At 42.5% G+C, this 18,393-nt stretch overlaps 1 protein-coding gene across 1 annotated transcript in view; it reads left to right on the forward strand.

Annotated features, from left to right (window-relative positions):
- The first annotated feature begins 12 nt into the window (after positions 1-12).
- Positions 13-18,393, forward strand: part of LOC138513589 (serine-rich adhesin for platelets-like) — a 236,445-nt gene continuing 218,064 nt past the window's right edge. The window contains exon 1 of the mRNA XM_069628566.1: positions 13-7,088. Coding sequence (XP_069484667.1) covers positions 14-7,088 — 7,075 coding nt within the window. The 5' untranslated portion in view covers position 13. The remainder of the gene's footprint in view (positions 7,089-18,393) is intronic.

Here is an 18,393-nt window from a genome sequence, read left to right on the forward strand (position 1 = left end):
AAGCAACCGTGAAATGGAACTGCACTGGAACATGAAGCCAGCCTACTGCAATGATGAGATGAATTATTCTGAAAGGCAACCATTTGCGGCACAATTCCTTCATATAAAATCACACGAGCAAAACATCCAGGAACTATTTTCTTCTGAGAATGTTTCCAACTGCTATATGAGAAATCCGGATAAATGCCGTTATGATAATATGAATAGTAATATTAATGTATATTTCAGAAGGAACGAGCCAGAACATTGTGTTTCACAGCAGCCATCATCAATGCTTTCTCCTTCTGGAATGCCTCCTGCTGGTTTCGGCAATTCGCAATATTTTGCAAGTAATAGATCTACAAATGTACAACCAAGTACCTCTAGTTTTAAGCAAGACTCCTTGCAAAAGACTATGTTGCACAATTCCCCTAATGAACATGTTTCTCAAATGAGTGGGTTGCCCTTGTTACCTGAAGCTGGTGCTAGAAATTTGTATAAGTGGCAGTGCGTCTCTTCACGTCAGTATGGAAACCGGAGCAACTATAGTAATGGTGGACAACACATGTTTGAGCAACCACGTCAATTTCCAGATTCTTCAAGGGTGCATTTGGCTAACACGGAATACCGCAGAGCTTTAAGTGAAGATTCTGCTAGAAATCCTGATAGCGCACAGTGTGGGCCTTCACATCAGTCTGACACCCAAAGCAACTATATTAATGGTGGACAAGCCATGTCCCAGCAACATAGGGCACAGTGTGGGCCTTCACACCAGTCTGACACCCAAAGGAACTATATTAATGGTGGACAAGCCATGTCCCTGCAACAGCATCAATTTCCAGATTCTTCAAGGGTTAATTTGGCTAACACAGAATACCAGAGAGCTTTAAGTGAAGATGCAGCTAGAAATCCCGATAACGCACAGTGTGGGCCTTCACATCAGTCTGACGCCCAACGCAACTATATTAATGGTGGACAAGCCATGTCCCAGCAACAGCATCAATTTACAGAATCTTCACGGGTTCTTTTGGCTAACACGGAATACAGCAGAGCTTTAAGTGAAAATGCTGCGAGAAATCCCAATAGCACACAGTATGGGCCTTCACATCAGTCTGACTCCCAACGCAACTATATGAATGGTGGACAAGCCATGTCCCAGCAACAGCATCAATTTACAGAATCTTCAGGAGTTCATCCGCCTAAACAGGAATACAACACAACGTTAAAGGAAATGCACATATTACGCACATTGCTCAAAAACAGCAGCGTACCTTTTACTGAAGAGTGGGCAGATCCTTCTCATTCGCAGCCAATGGAAATGCATCTGAATTCTCTGCAAGAAGTAGCTATTCAAAATATCCCGATCCAAGCCACTTTTACAAATGCACCAACAGTGGGTACAACACGCCAAAACTCTCCTTTGCTATTATCCAGCTTAACCCCACAATATATAACACTGCAAAAGCAAAATCATGTACAGCTGCAAAACCAACAAACAGTTCAAGTCCAGTGCCAAGAGAAGCATCAATATCCAGTGCAACCTCAAGGACAGCAGGCAGGACAGGCACAACAAGTGCCAGAAACAGCTAGCAATACAACACAGCATGTACAAAATCAGCAAATGTTTCTGTCGGTGAACAATAACGATTTTAACTCTCATGTCCATCAGCCTCGGAACACCACCGATCAACAGACTTTGAATCCTGGAAATTCATATACCCTGGATGGTTCATACAATGAATTACTGGGCAATTCAAAAGGCCCTGGGAGTTTTAGAACTAATGGGACAGATTGTTTTATCTCAAACCAGTCCACAGCTGGGACAGTGAGGCAAATATTTCAAAATAGTCCTGAAATCTGCATCATGAACACTAATCCTAGCAACCAGTGTCAAAATTCTGCTGTTGGAGTAGCAGCTCCTTTGTGCAGCACTGTTGGAGTACAGACCAGTGTCAAAGGTTCAGTGGGCCAACACGTCAATTCTATGGCATTTTCACCAGGTTCAGAATATGCGGTTACAGAAAAAGACCCATCTGAAATTTTGAAAGCAGACCTTGCACAGGTGTATGAATATAAAAATCATCCACTTACCTCCTCAAATTCGAACACAAATGTAGTGTCGTTAAATATTCAAGAGCCAAGCGTTTCTCGTGATAGTTTGGGTAACAGTGACAGTGCAAATAGTAAAACTTCTCTTTCCCATGCCCCTACAAACATTCAAAGTTCTTCATCGCTGACTGCAGATACAATAGCAAATGAACCAACCCTGTCACTGCATGGCATAAAAGAAGCGAATTGCATTGACGTTGCACCCGTGGACAACATTCTATGTCTGCACAAGTGTGAAAATAGTCAGCAAATCACAACAGAATCAGCTCCATTTGCTCTGGTTGGTCAAAGTCCTAAAAGTGAAGTAAAACCCTCTAGCCATACGGTCAACGAAAATGGAGGGCCATCTTCAAAGTCCATGCAGAAGGACGATCTAGTTAATGCCACAATAGTGCACTACGAAAAAAGTAGAGATAAAATATGGCAGCAATTACAAGAAAAACAAAACTTTAGTACATCCTCAATCATTCAAATCAGTGATCAAAATAAATTGAAAGATCCAATGGGTGCAACTAAATTACAAAACAGTATTCAGGGAGGAGCGCAAACTGATTTTTCTAAGGTGCAGGATCACGCTAGCAGTGAGCAGATGATTGGTCTAAATGTTCACTTGTCTTCTGAGGTGCCTAACATTCTCCATCATCTACATGATCCGAACATTGAAGTAGTGAGTGATTGCGTGAATTCCCCTAGTTCTTCAACGGATGCTTTAACCATTTCTCAAAGCATTACAGATACAACAGACTCAGGGTCCATAGTTATGACAGACAAGGCTGCAGCGATTGGAGTGACTTCTTCTCAGCTGAGCAGCAGTGCAGAAGAAGCATCCAGTTCATGCTTTGACAAATCAAGCTCTTCGTCAAATGCTGGTGGCCCTGTGGAACTGCTTGCTAGCACAAATGCAGATGAAAAGCTTTGCGGAAGGAGTGGTGGCATTGTTCCAAAATCTGCTCAACCAATGGCTTTTATTCATAAACTGAACGAACCTTCAGCTAGTGCACATGAGATAAAAGAGCCTGCTACAATTAGTGAGTATAAACAAAACACGATTTACTTTAATTTGGTGAAAATGGGTGAACCCCAGGTTGCTGTTGTAAATCCTTTGAGAGTTCCAAAGACAGAAATCTCAAACATGGACCCAGAAAATGTAACAGATGAACTTGATGGTGAAAGAACTTTCTTAGGCATCAATAATCAGAAACTGGTGGCAGAGGATTCAACAATTAGAGATAATGATATGGCCACAGTAGCACATGCTTCCTCTTTGTCGAATAGTGATGAATGTGTTAGTAAATTAGATTGCCATTCACATTTGTGTACTGAGACAAATCAACATGTTGCAGGGACTGGGAGTTCCTACTGTGTTAGTGTAAATCAAAGTAAAGTGAATAATTTGGTGCAAATTGTGAAAAGTGAAAACAACCCTGAGTGTTTAGAAAAAAGCAAACCGTCGATCCAACAAAACAACCCTTCCTTCCAACAGCAGAGTTCCTCTAAAAGCGAGGACTTGCAGCTGGGAAATGGATCTGGAATACCTGTGAATGACACACACAATGACCACTTACACATATCTAGTGTTTGCACACTTGTAGAAGGCAGTGCATTTTATGATTCACAGATTGCCAAAATAGTTGACGCTATCACTTCTTCGGACACTGTAACTACTAAATGTTCTTCAAATAAAGATAATGATGCTTTGGGTACATTGAAAGAGCAGGAACCCATAAGCGTAAACGATTCAAAAACAACAAAAAACGTACAATTGGTTTCAGAAGTGAAATATTCAAAAGCAATATCAGATAAGGACTCCGGGACCATACATCAAAAGAGACACATTGGAACTCTTGATAATACAAATGAAAGTTTACTTAACCCCACTATGAAAGAATTTGTTTCCATGTCCCAAACCAAAACCATAGCAACACACCCTCTTTCAGACAGGCTAATGAAAGAAAAAGAAAGTGATGGATTTAATGGCAATGTAAATGAGGAACTGAATTTGCCTAATGGTTTGACTGTTAAAGGCCATAGCATCAATACAACAAGGAACCATGAAAACCATGCAAACATTACAGCTGATATGACAATGGAAGACACTCAAGCACTTGAGACGCAAAACATGGAAATAGAAAATGGGTCTTCTACCAGAAAGAAAGATAACCCTACAGTTCATGTGCCCTTTGAAGATGATGTAATCTATGTTGCTACGCATTTATCTAACACAAGAAGGAATGCCTTCCCTTTCCTCAATGAGAAATCCAGTGAAGGATGTGTTCCTGCAGCAGACAATCAAATAAAGAAAGCTGGCTTAATGGTTAGGAAAAGGACTACTGAAAGTATGCATGACAACTTGTTCAAGAAGGGAAACAATGGCAATATACATATGCCTCTTAGAGCTGAACAGATCAATTATAAAAAAGATGATAATGCACATTTGGTAGATGCTCAGAGAAATATTGTTCTCCGGCCTATAACTCCATCCCCTTTTAACGGGGTGGAAGATGTCACTATCCATGAAGAGCATATGCCCGATGTACCTGAGGAAATGCAAAACAAAAGTGAATTTGTTGATATGTCCTGTTTAAACGATGGAAATGATCAGCTCTGTGAACTTTTAAGAGAGTTTCCTGAAGGTCTAGATAAGGCTGGAAGACAAATGTCATTAGAAGGTAATGAGGTGATTGAAAACAAGAATGTGGAAAAAGTACACTTTGGAAAGAAGCAGAGATTGCATATGTCTACACAAGGCACACATTTCCCTTCAAGTCAGCTGGGTTCTGAAAATGAAAAATATCTAGATAAAGACCTCTGCAAGAATGATTTTGCAAAAGAGAACATAGAGCTGCTTGTTATAGATGCAGACATGTGTGGCACTGAACAGCAGGAAGCAGTGAGCAATGATTTACAAAACTGTAATGACACAGAGAAAGAATTGCAGTTCCAACCTGTAGGAGATTTCAATATTTCTCCACCACATTTTAGTGATGCTGAAAATGAGGACTCCATAAATACAATAAAAATTACAATACTGGATCCTGACCAAATGCATGCATTATTTCCAGATACCACAATGGAGTCTGCCATTGAAAATAAAGTCAATCAAACTGCAAAGCAATGCAACATTGAATCACCAACCACGGAAACCATGCCAATTCCCAAATCAGACAAAAAGGTATCCTCTGATAACCCAAAGGTTTGTGATTTGCAATGCTCTTCAAAATCTAATTTCCCAGATCAATCTACATGTTTTTGTCCGTTTCGCAAGGAAAGGAAGAGGAAAACTAGAAGCTTACCCTTCCTTGACATTAAATGCCCAGAAATTGGTAGCTCACTCGGACATTCTGCTTGTATTGGAGGTGCACCATTAACACAGCGAGTTCAACCAAATGTATCAAAAGAAAATATTCAGCCTAAAATAGCCAACAAATTATTAACAAAAGGCATGAAACATCAGAAGAGGCCAATCCTGAGTAATTGTAAGTGGCTACAACCCGAGTACAAGCACCTCCCTCTAAAGATAGAGCAGCAACTAGTGCGAGCAAAAACATTGCATTTTTCAAATGAGAACAAATCTAAAAAAATACACAAGTATGCAGAGCAAAGAATTGAGCGCAAGCCTAGATGCTATGATGTCAATTCTTCCATTACAGGTGACACCAAACTCCTTTTTAAGTTCAAAGACCGGAAGACCCAAATGCATTCACGAAATAAAGCATCCACAGTGATTAAATGCAATTTTCCTGATGGGAACAAAGGGGTTCCAACATCAGACATTCTTGAAGACCTTGGGAACCAGGCAAATTCATATGGCAAAAGTCAGAAGATTGACCGGCTTGTTGTAAAAATAGACTTCTTGAAATCATCCAAAGAATGTGGTGGAATCCTGAAAAATAAACCCAAAGTATTGGATCCCTTTACATGTGATGAAAATGAAGCAAAGATGAACAATAAAATATGCACAAAGGGAACAGAAAAATCTAAAAAAGAAAGAAAGAAATCATCAACAAGCAGCTTCCATTTGAGGAATGAAAAGAAAGCTCAAAAGAGAGAACCGAAGGTCAAGGTTTCAGCTTTAGAAAAATCGATAGCGAAACACAATGTGCAAATAGAGAAAAAATGCACACAACTGCAAGCATGTTCAAGAAAAGAAACAGAGTGCAATAGTGTCTTTGTTAATGATACATTTATGCCCGACATGTATTCTTCTAAAAATCGTAATGCAGATTTTGCTCAATACAAAAAACGCATCCTGACAATAAAAGAATATAGACAGCAGCAAAAAGTACAACAAGCCAAGGCAGAAAAGGGAGCATTAGATGGTAAGAGACAGAAACAAAATAAAATGCACCAACATGGTAAAAAAAAAAGTCATACATACCTGAAGCCTAAGAGGATGGGTAGCAGACAATCAACAGTGGACTACTTGGTGGAGAATGTGATGAATTCTCCCAAGTCCTCTAAAGCAATGAAAACAGCTGCTCGTACTCACAAAGGGGGAGTACCACATTCTGTGCTGTCCAATCCAGGTGACCCTTTGAGCAAAGACAAGAAAAATAAACTTGGGTTTCAAGACAAGGCATCCAAGACTAAGACTATTCTTAAAGGAAAACATTTAAAAATATTGAGTACAGATGTGGTCACAATGAAGAAAGGTGCTGTTGAATGGCAAATGCCTTCAGACTCAGTAAAAGCCATTGAGGAATCTGGTAAATGTTATTTGAACAAAGTGGCATTTAAAAGCACAACACATGAAAAAATCTGCCTCACCAACTTACCGCTTGCACCCCCCACGAGAAAATCTGTAGGTGGAAAAAAATCAAAAAAGGCATTTGAATCCAACTTTGCAAAGACGGATGCGATCCATCTTCTGCCAGGTGGCACAGAGAAGCCTAAGGTGGCAGAAGTAGAGTTGCGGACAGAGGCATTGTCCAGATGCTGCCCTACTGAAGGATCTACGAGTGGGAAGTCAAAGCTTGGCAAAGATAACACCTCAAATAAAGGTACCCTAAATGTTTGCATTAGCCTTTTAAAGTAGAAAAACTAAGAGTGCTACATTTTAAAGTTTAATGGTCAGTATGAGCATATTACACTTTATGTTCTGCCCTTAGCTAAACATTTGACCCTAGTTGTGAGTGGGGGCTGAAGTCCACTGAAGGATGTATGCTAACACCCTTTATCCTGGCCAGGCTTCCCACCTGTTGCTTAAGCTTCAGGGGGCTGAGAATACAGTGGTATGCCTAGTCTGTGGCCTCTGTGAATAAATCACACACATCCAGTGGTAGAAGATCCCTGCACTGCCTGACACTAGAAAGTTGGATACACTTTACATGGGGCAGCTTGACGTTTAAATGTCTGATCCTCAGATCTACGTACTACATGAGGCACACATTTGCATTACTCCTGATGTCACCTACCTTTAAATATTCTTCCAGAGGGGTACTTGACCCTAGTTGTGAGTGGGGGCTGAAGTCCACTGAAGGATGTATGCTAACACCCTTTATCCTAGCCAGGCTTCCCACCTGTTGCTTAAGCTTCAGGGGGCTGAGAATACAGTGGTATGCCTAGTCTGTGGCCTCTGTGAATAAATCACACACATCCAGTGGTAGAAGATCCCTGCACTGCCTGACACTAGATGGCTGCTTGACGTTTAAATGTCTGATCCTCAGATCTACGTACTACATGAGGCACACATTTGCATTACTCCTGATGTCACCTACCTTTAAATATTCTTCCAGAGGGGTACTTCAATTTGTAGTTCAGGTCATCAAAATCTGGAATGCCGTCTGAGATCCTAAAGGTGAGTTCCCACTCTTTCTTCAGAACCAGCTGAAGATCTTTGTAGGTGGCCTGGATGCAGACACCCACTGAGGCATATTAGCAATGCAATCAATACATCATTCTGATTTTATCACAGCTTCAGGATGCTTCCCTCCCTTTCTCTGCTATAAATATATATCTCTTGTAACTGAGTTGCATCAGTGAGCAGCGATTAAAAACAACAGCCTGGAAGTTTGTGCAACACTTCTGTAAGCTTCACGGTGTGTTATCTACTCCACTCCCCAACCATCGAAGCTTCCAAAAATTGGCACTTTTTAAGAACATTTTACCCTTTTTGGGTGACATTTTATTCTCTTGAGGAAATCCTCAATTATGGGTTGAATTCTGGATTTCCCAGAAGCAGAAATGCCATTGCTTTGCTTGAGAGTTCTTACTGCATTTCATGGAAATTATCGCCCAATAGAGCTGACAATTTTTTAATATAATGCCAAAGGCATAGTCCTATGCACTTCAGCCCATTTTTTTTAAATGTGCACTTAATTCTTTTTTTCATTTTTTGCAATGACTACAAAACAGTCAGCAAATGAGTAAAAATTGGTCCCTTTTATTGAGGAAACAGTATAAGATGTTACAGACTGCATTTGAAAATTTGATATCAATAACTGATTGTTGTGTGGTACTGGAGTATTTAATAGTATATACTTGGCTGTGCTCTTAAAATCTCATCTGAGGTTTATTATCCACCCTCTTTTCCCATCCATATAGTTTCCTTAGCTAGTTCCATTTAATACGACCAGGGAAACCACAGGATTATATTAGATGCATTAAGTAGGTTCATTAAAAGAGGCTGAGGTAGGAATGCCAACATTGAAGTGGTTTGCATACATTCAATAAGTGGTGGTCAGGCATACACGTATTTGTTAAATTCATTTTTAAGAAATGGCTAAATCCTGTCAAGGGCCAATTTATTACAGACCCTTTACCACAGCATATTGTGATCAGAGAGAGGAGTCTTGGAGGTATGAGGACTTCCACTGTTGAGCAATTATTAATCTCCCGACCACCAAAAGATTATGAGTAGCTTAGAAAGAGCACCCCCACTCCAACTTACATTTTGTACCAACACAACCAGTGGATATAAGGACAGTTTGCTTATTCTCTTCATATGATTGAGAAAGCTTATTTTCAGGAAAAATTGCAACTAACCACAACTCTACCAGATAGGAAACAAGGAACCAGGGACGTCCATACATCTCCAACAGGAAGGTGATGTGGATACAACATTAGTTAACATAACTGGGTGACATGTTTGTAAGCATTTTCCTTAAATTGGGTGCACCATGAGGTTTCAGACACCCTTGTAAAGATACTCTCTCCCATGAAATGGCTGAAATAAGGGATTGTATGTCTTCCTTTCATTTCTTCATATATTTGTCTGTACTGGATTGGCATTGGCAGGGTCAAGAACTTCATGGTGTAAATTCTGCAGATAGGAATTCGGAATGCAGTAATTTCTCAAATATTGTGAGATTTCTCCCTCCTTTTAGTAATATGTTATGATGTGATAACCAGTGCCTGTTATGCAAATGACATTTTTATGATTCAGAAAGTGTGAAGTTCTATCTGCATTGCGGTTTCTGCGGCCTTTTCTACAGGGTCTGATTGCCATTGTCAACTTAAAACACTCCTCTTGAAAGGAATACTCCTAATTCCTGGGTTGAATTCAGAGTTGCACAGAACAACCAGGGTGGGTTGTGTCATACCTATTGGATGATCTGGACCTGTGTGAGAACAACAGTAAGGGGAACATTTATAACTTCTTGTTCCGCTTACCTACACTTCTTTTCTGATCCTACACCTTACCCAGGGCTTAATTATGCAGCAAAAGGGTACAACAAAACCACCACAATGTAGTATGGAAGAAGCAAGAGTCGTAAGCACCACGCTTGGTTTGTTAGAGCATATAATACCCAAAATCCTCTTCTGTTTTGCTCAACACTTCATTCGTAGATTGCACTGGAATGGCCTGTAACAAGTACAGACATCTTCAGAGAAACGACATTTTCATTCAAACAATTGTATTCATACACAAGACAAGACTTCAGTTTTTGTCCACCTATTCGTGCCATGGAATAGCTCATTAGCGATGCTGGAGACCATATTTTGGTACAATGAATCATAAAATTGGGGAAAGCATACAACCAGATATTTCACGCTATTTGCAGTCAAAGTAATGCCCTGCTTTCAGTTGACAGACTGTTTGCCTGCTCTGCGTATTGCTGAATGCACTATATTTAATAACATTAATTGTGAAGTCTGCAATGGTAGGAAAGCCTTGTTGTGCTCTTATCATGCAGAGAGGGGTAGACCGAGAAGTCTTCATCATGAATGTAATGTGGTCAATGAAAAAAGGACGATGTTATGCGGGGATGAAAAGTGACAGAGAAAACCTCAATTTGCAGGTTCTGCCTAATCCTCCTGTCAAATAGGTCCATTGAGAAGGCAAACATTAGGGAGAATAGTGGCCACACCGTCTGCTTCATTGTAACTGTATTTTTAAGAGGACATTAAATTCGTTTTTTTTTCAAATTAGGTTGGCCCTGACTATAGTTTTCAGGAATGTATTTAGCGTAGTTGTGGCCAAATCCAATTGAAGCAAAAGCTTTTTGTGGGTTTTATTTATAGAGTTGACCCGTCCATAAGGTCAACTATCAGTTAATCCTTCTGCTGAGGTCTGTTGCACGTATTACTCTCCTGATTGTATTATGGGAATGTCATCCAGAACAGCACATGTTTGAATTGTATGTATCCATTTAGGTAAACTGAGGTTCAATGCAATCTATATGTGAATTTGCTGCGGTACATCTTTGCATAATAGTTAAGTAAGCAATCTCCTGGTAGGGCACAGACTGTTCTGGGTATTTATCTGGTCTCACTACCCGGCCTAATGGTTATTCACTTGCTGCATTAGTAACTGCTTCTGGGATCAAAATTAGTACAACAGCTGAAGATGGGATCAAGATCTTCTGGATTTTGTTTTATAAAAGAATGATGTAAATCCATCAGCATCCTGCTAGATGTCGTCTGTCAGGTATGGCTCATTAACTAGTCCTCCCGACTTAGCAGATGCTGTTGATAAAGACATCATTGTAATAGTCTGTGAATACTGGTAGCTAAATGTCTTCTGGAGTTTGAATATTAAGTGAGGAGTCTGTTGGTTGTTTAATGCCATTGAAGGATAGGTCTACCCATATCATATACGCTATTATTCTGTTTGCCATCTTGGTATTGGGGAAGTAAAATGGCTTGTTTTTCAGTAGATCCTGGGATTTTTCATCATCCCACAGTACATAGTGTGACAGGGTGGCCCACCACAAATAATCACACTGACTTTGGTATATCAGGTAGGCATGATTTCAGAAGGCAGAGACAGACACAAGTGAACAGTTTTGAAAACCTTTATTTAACTTTAACAGGGGTTGGAGACTTCCTATGCGGCCCTATCTCTATAATGGGAATAGTCTTGACCACCAAAATAAACTAAAGGATGTCAAAGTCAGTCTGTCAAAATAACAAAGGCGTCTGTCAAACCTAATCTCGCCCTCACTTAATTCTACAATGATCATGTGTATGGGCTGGGTCAAAACAAAAGAGTGAGTCAAATAATATCAGAATGGCAATGGAGTTAAATAATACTCCCTTCCCCCCAGCAGTTTTAATAAAAGTTCATTAGGAGCATGGGGGGCTAGTTCACACAGTTCAGTGAGGCACAGTTCTTCCAGGCTTCCCTTGCCTGGCTCAGAATTCACACAGTTCATCAGCATACAGTTCGCTCAGGCTTCCCTCATCTGCTATGGTATACATTTCTCAAAACACAGTTTTCTCAGGCTTACCTAGCCTGATTCGTCATCAACGAAAAATGGTTCACAATGGGGTTCTCTTGACAACAGTTCAATACTGGTTTCACACTGGGGTTCCCTTCACCAACAGTTCAACAATCCTTTAATGGTTTACGTGACAGAGACTTTCGCTAACGCACAGTATTCGCTAGCCCTGTGCGGGACCACTCTGCCAGTGAGGCTTTCACACAATCATGCCCTTGGCACCTCTTTACTTGATAGTACAGTAACAGAGACTTTCTCAAACACAAAGTATCTTGCTTGGCCCTGTGTGGGACCACTCTGTTACTAAGGCTGTCTATACAGTTCGTGCTAAACGTAAATATTTCACTTGGTCATGCCCTTGGCACTGTCTTTCACAATCTTCACTTTGTGGGTCTCAGACCCTCTTCTTAATTCTCATTACGGGTCCTAGACCCTCTTCTTAATTCTCATTATGGGTCCCAGACCCTCCTTCTTAATTCCACAAATATAACAGTACTTATTTCACTTTCACTCACGCTTCAAGCCCTCTGTAATTCACAATCTCAAAAAGTCTCTCTTTGCCCATGTAAACATACACACGGGCTTGCCGTCACTTTGTTTCTCATCACACTCTTGCAACAATGGACAATTGAAGCTTTCATCTTCATTGTATCTCTCGCCATACGCTTGTCCTCGCCTTGCAACATTATATTTCATTTGCGCCTCATGCTTTTCACAAACCGGGATCCCTTCTGCTTGGAACTCCCCGTCTGTGTTTCTCTTTATTGCTTGATGCGTGTCGAGGTCAGGGTCTTCTCTGCTGCCCCTCCAACACTCCCGGGGCTTCTTGCATGCCGGGGTGAACGAGTACCTGTACCTGGGTTTCTCTCTCGTATTTGTTTCCTAGAGCAACCTCTTTCTGGCTATTTGGAGACACAAGTCCCTTGCCACGCTTTCTGTACCTCTCAGTCCCTCAGCGTCTCGGTGCTTTGTTCTCCACTTACAGATTTCGGGGTACCTAGGCAACCCAGTTTGCCTGCCTGCTCGACCTCCAACTCATGTGCCTTCTCTGGCTCCAACTTGCTCACTGTGTGACTCTATGCTCCACCTTTTATACTCTGGGTAGCCGTCAATGTGTTTCTGATGTGTGTGAGTTTGACTGAGTTCCTGACCTTTCCTGGTCTCATTACCGGGACAGGACCATTGCATATTACTAGGGGTAATCTTCCTAATCTCAGTCTTCCTCTTCCACGTCTGAGTAGTTGGGCTAACACAGAAATGAGGGGAATTATGGGAGTTGTAGTATCCCACAAAGGTAGAGAGACTATGGGATAAACAATTGTCGGGAACTGGAGGATGCCCTGTCTCGCCTTCTGGTGTTTCTTCCCCACATCCCAAGGACCACCTACCGAGGTGATCCTCCCTCGCTTGTCCACCCCCAGGGTCGGGATCCAATAGCGATGGCCGTTCCCTGGCCACCTGAATAAGGGATCCCCGGGGCTTAAGTAGTGAAACACCCTCAGGTTTTTTAAATACCCTTCCCCTATGCGATCTGGATGGGACTACTTCACAGGGGAACCTGGAAAGGAAATCCACATTGCTTTGGTCCTTTCCTTTCGCATGTTCAACTGTGAAGCAGTAAGGTTGTAAATCAGGAAACCATCGAATGACCTGCAGAGTATATTCCTTTCACTGATTTATCCATGCAAGGGGAGAGTGATCAGTGATAAGTCTGATTTTCCTTCCTAAGAGATAGTACTTGAGATGTAGGATGGCCCATTTTATAGCTAGCGCTTCTAATTCCTAAATGGAGTCATTTTTTCCCTCCCTGGGGAAGAGCTTTCTACTGGCAAATAGTGTAGGGTGTTCTAAGCCATGCTGATTTTGAGATAACATCACCTAATCCAGTCAGGGAAGTAGCTGTTTTCAGAATGAAGTCTTTGGAAAAGTCTGCTACTTTTAAAATGGGTTTTTGACACAGGGTTTGTTTCAAGTTGTTGTAACAAACATCATCCTCATCTTTCCACTGAGGTTTTTGTGGTTCTGCATTTTTAAGCTTATCGGTCAGTCTGGAAGTTTTATCAGAACATTTTGGAATTAACCTACGATAGTACCCTATCAATCCCAAGAAAGCTCTGAGATCTCTTTTGGTTTTAGGTGTTGGTGCTTCGAGGACTGCTTTTCCTTTTTCTTTTGGGGTTGTACACTACCGTTCCCTACGAAGAAGCCTAGGTATTTTACGGCTGACTGGACCAATTTAAATTTGGCTTGGTCGTTAGCCCAGCTTTGCGTAGAGCCCTTATGATGGTATTTAGGTGATGGAGAGGGACTTCCCAGGACTTGCTGTATACTACAAAGTTATCAATGTATGCCACGCAGAAGTTAAAATAAGGTTGCAAAATTCTATCCATTAGTCTTTGGAATATCGCAGGGGCACCATTAAGTCCAAAGGGCACAGCTTTAAATTGGAATAGTCGTAGTGGGGTTAAAAAGGCCATTTTCTCTCTATCAGGCCCGTGTAATGGGATCTGCCAGTACCCTTTCGTAAGGTCTAGAGTCGACAAATAGACCGCATCCCCTAATTTCTCTATTAAGTCGTCAATACGAGGCATGGCATAGGCATTGAAGGAGGAGATGGAATTAACCCTTCTGAAGTCTATGCAGAATCGCCAGTTCTGGTCCGGTTTGGACACCAATACTATGGGAGAGGACCATGGGTTGGAAGAGGGTTCAATGATGTTAGCATTTAACATACATTCATACATTCCACCTCTTCGATGACAATATTTTTGCTGGCTTCTGGTAGTCGGTACGGTTTCAAATGCACCACCTTACCTAGCGGAGTATGTATGTAATGGTAGGCTGCACTTACTCCTCCTTGTTTTTCACTATAGACACCAGGAAACTGTACAATAAGATTGGTTAGATCTTTTTTCTTATTGTTTGGAGTTCCTGGGGCATTAGAGTTAGATTATCCATTTCTCGTGACACTAAACATGATAAGATGGTAGAATGACAGGCTGAGGGGTTTTCTTTCCACTCTTTTAAAAGATGAACATGGTAAATGTGAGTCTTTTGGCGTTTATCCTGTTGCGATACTCTTTAATTACATGTCCCTGTCTGTTCTGTTATTTTATAGGGTCCGTGCCACTTTGAAACCAACTTATTTTCAGAAGTAGGCAGGAGGACTAGGACTTTCTGTCCAACAGTGAAAGATCTCAGGTGCACCTTTTTATCATGGGAAAGCTTTTGTTGGCATAAACACTGTGTCCAAGGCACCTTCCTGTCTGCCCCTCAGCCTACTTTCATTCATCAGCTGGGCTGGAGCCCTGCCGCACTAGCAGCCGTGCCTGCTCATCCCTCCAGAGCTGGAGGCTATATTCGACCGAGCAGCTCAACATGCCGTTGATGCTGCCTTGTTCCCTCACGATCGCCGACTGCCGTGATAAGTAAGCTTCCTGCATCTCTACTTTGTGCCACCACATTTATGCTGCACTGCTTTGTGGCAATACCATCAGGCCAGATGCCCCGCAGACCCACGAGGGACCGCCGCCGAAGCCGCAACATTTCCTGCTCCTAAAATGGCGGCCGCATCCTAAGCGCGCCTTTTGTTTATTCTGGTTGCTAGGCAACCAGAGCACACGCGTGCCTACAGGCCCGGAAGCGAGCCGGAGGCGGAAGCCGGCCCACCTCCTCTAAGGCACACCGTGTCCAAGGCACCTTCCTGTCTGCCCCTGTCCGCACCGGTCCGCTACGGCGCTGGATACTGCTACGCAGCAGCTCCTCAGTACACGCTCTCCCGGCTGCTGTTGCACTACTGACCTCAGAACACGTACGGAACTTGCTCGCCTAAAAAGAAACGCGGTAAGACTCTTCGCTGCACTAACCTAGCAGTACCTAATATGGTTGTAGTCATCCTGCCGGACACCCTAGTCGCACAGACCGGATATTAAGGACGCTCACCTCATTCCGTTTGGGAACGCACTCACCCATTTAGTATCACCTTTTTATTTTCATTCTAGTTACGATTCACCGCCCCTTCTAAATGCTCATATGTACCCACACCATCCTCCATGCTCAATATTCGCATAGCGCTCGACGTTAATCCAACTGCTCGCTACTTGCTGCATTCACCTAGCCAGACTAGCAGAACCATTGCCTTTGAGTCATTGATTGCATTTTGCACATGTACCTATCTAGTCAGATTAGCTGAACCTCTGCCTTTGAGTCATTGATTGCATTTTGCACATGTACCTACCTAGTCAGATTAGCTGAACCTCTGCCTTTGAGTCATTGATTGCATTTTGCACATGTACCTATCTAGTCAGATTAGCTGAACCTCTGCCTTTGAGTCATTGATTGCATTTTGCACATGTACCTATCTAGTCAGATTAGCTGAACCTCTGCCTTTGAGTCATTGATTGCATTTTGCACATGTACCTATCTAGTCAGATTAGCTGAACCTCTGCCTTTGAGTCATTGATTGCATTTTGCACATGTACCTACCTAGTCAGATTAGCTGAACCTCTGCCTTTGAGTCATTGATTGCATTTTGCACATGTACCTATCTAGTCAGATTAGCTGAACCATTGCCTTTGAGTCATTGATTGCATTTTGCACATGTACCTATCTAGTCAGATTAGCTGAACCTCTGCCTTTGAGTCATTGATTGCATTTTGCACTTGTACCTACTTAGTCAGATTAGCTGAACCTCTGCCTTTGAGTCATTGATTGCATTTTGCACTTGTACCTACCTAGTCAGATTAGCTGAACCTCTGCCTTTGAGACATTGATTGCATTTTGCACTTGTACCTACCTAGTCCGCCTTTGAGTCATTGTTTGCATTTTGCACATGTACCTACCTAGTCAGATTAGCTGAATCTCTGCCTTTAGTCATCGACTGCATTCTTGCACATGTACTTACCTAGCAAATTGCACCTGGACTGCCATCTCCTGGCTGATCCCACCTCTGCCCAGCGCAGAACCCCTCTACGTACCTTCCAGTGCACTCCTATCCCAGCGCACAGATGGTTAGGACACCTGGATCACGATATGCGGCCACTGCCAACTGCAAGCCACCCTATTCTTGCTACCATCGCAGGGTTCATCATTGCCACATTGCTCTGTCCCCCCACTCCTAGCACCGTTAAGACCGACCATCGTCACTCCACCCTACACTATCCCACAATGCCCCTTAGCAGCCCATACCTCTATGACCCTGCCCTATGGCTCCAACACTTCGCCACCAAACCTACACCCAATCAACCGTGCACGCTCCAAGTCAGGAACCTTAGACTTGGATCCAGACTGCCTCATGCCCCTCGCGCCTCTGGCACACAGCACACACTCAACACTACCACTACACAGAAGACACCACCATCACTCAGCACCATTTCCGCCAAAGAACTCAAGGGTGCCCTCATTAACGCTAGATCTATCACGGCCCACGCGCTGTACATCTCCGACCTCATCACCACTCAAAACCTCGATTTTATAGCCATTACTGAAACTTGGCTACATGCAGCCTCAGGCCCACTCCTTGCCCTCGCCATCCCCAACGGTTACTCTATCATTAGAGCTGACCGACAATCAACATCCAAAGGAGGCGGAGTCGCATTCATACACAGAAATAAAATTACACTTAGAATCATCCCCAACACTGAGCTCTGCTCTGCAGAATCCCTCTCTGTGAAACTCACCCTATCTCCAACTAACACTGCTACTCTCCACCTTATCTATAGACCTCCAGGACCACTTGGCCCCTTCATAGATGAGATCACGGCCATTCTTACCGTCAATACCAAACCTAACTCTCAGGTATTGCTTCTAGGTGACCTTAACCTGGGCCTGCCTTCTCGACACCAAGGATCACTCGGCCTTTGAGGTCGCTACCTCATTAGCTAATTTAGGCTTCAAACAACGCATTGACGAACCTACCCATATTAAGGGCAGGACGCTTGATTGGATTACTGACCTTAATTGCAACACCTCCATAAGTTCCAACCACGCTTGTGCCTGGTCTGACCACCACATCATCATCTTCCACTTACCAGCGACCAACCCTCACATTACTCCTACGATAGCTCCAGCCATTCCCACTAGGAATAAAAATGACATCACCAAGGATAAACTCCTCCCTCTTATCCTTCCCATCCTGAACAAATGCGTGTCCCAACATAACAACCCCACAGTCTTTGTAGATATCTTCAATCAAACATTGCTCAAAGCCATTGACAATATAGCACCGCTCAAATTACGGAAAGCCAAACAACAAGCCCATTTGACCTCCTGGTTCACCCCGCAGTTAAGAACTTTACGCAAAGAAAAACGTAAGGCTGAATCACTCTGGAAGAGCCACCCATGTGACTCTAACAAAGATCGCCTCATCATCGCCACCCACAATTACAAGGAAGCGATACTACAAGCTAAAAAGGAGACTTACAACCAACGCATCTTACAAGCGGAATCTAACACTAAGGAGTTATTTAAAATCCTTAAAGAATTGGAATCCCCATCCCCTGCGCCCGACACCTGCACCAAAGACAGTAACTGGTGCAACAACATCCAAAACGCTCTCCTCAACAAAATCACCACCCTGCAATTGAAAATTAACGCCAAACAAACTACCCTACTCACCAACCCCCCTACTAAACCTACCAATACT

Source organism: Ambystoma mexicanum, chromosome 12 (assembly GCF_040938575.1).
Source record: "Ambystoma mexicanum isolate Mex_15411 chromosome 12, UKY_AmexF1_1, whole genome shotgun sequence".
Taxonomy (NCBI): domain Eukaryota; kingdom Metazoa; phylum Chordata; class Amphibia; order Caudata; family Ambystomatidae; genus Ambystoma; species Ambystoma mexicanum.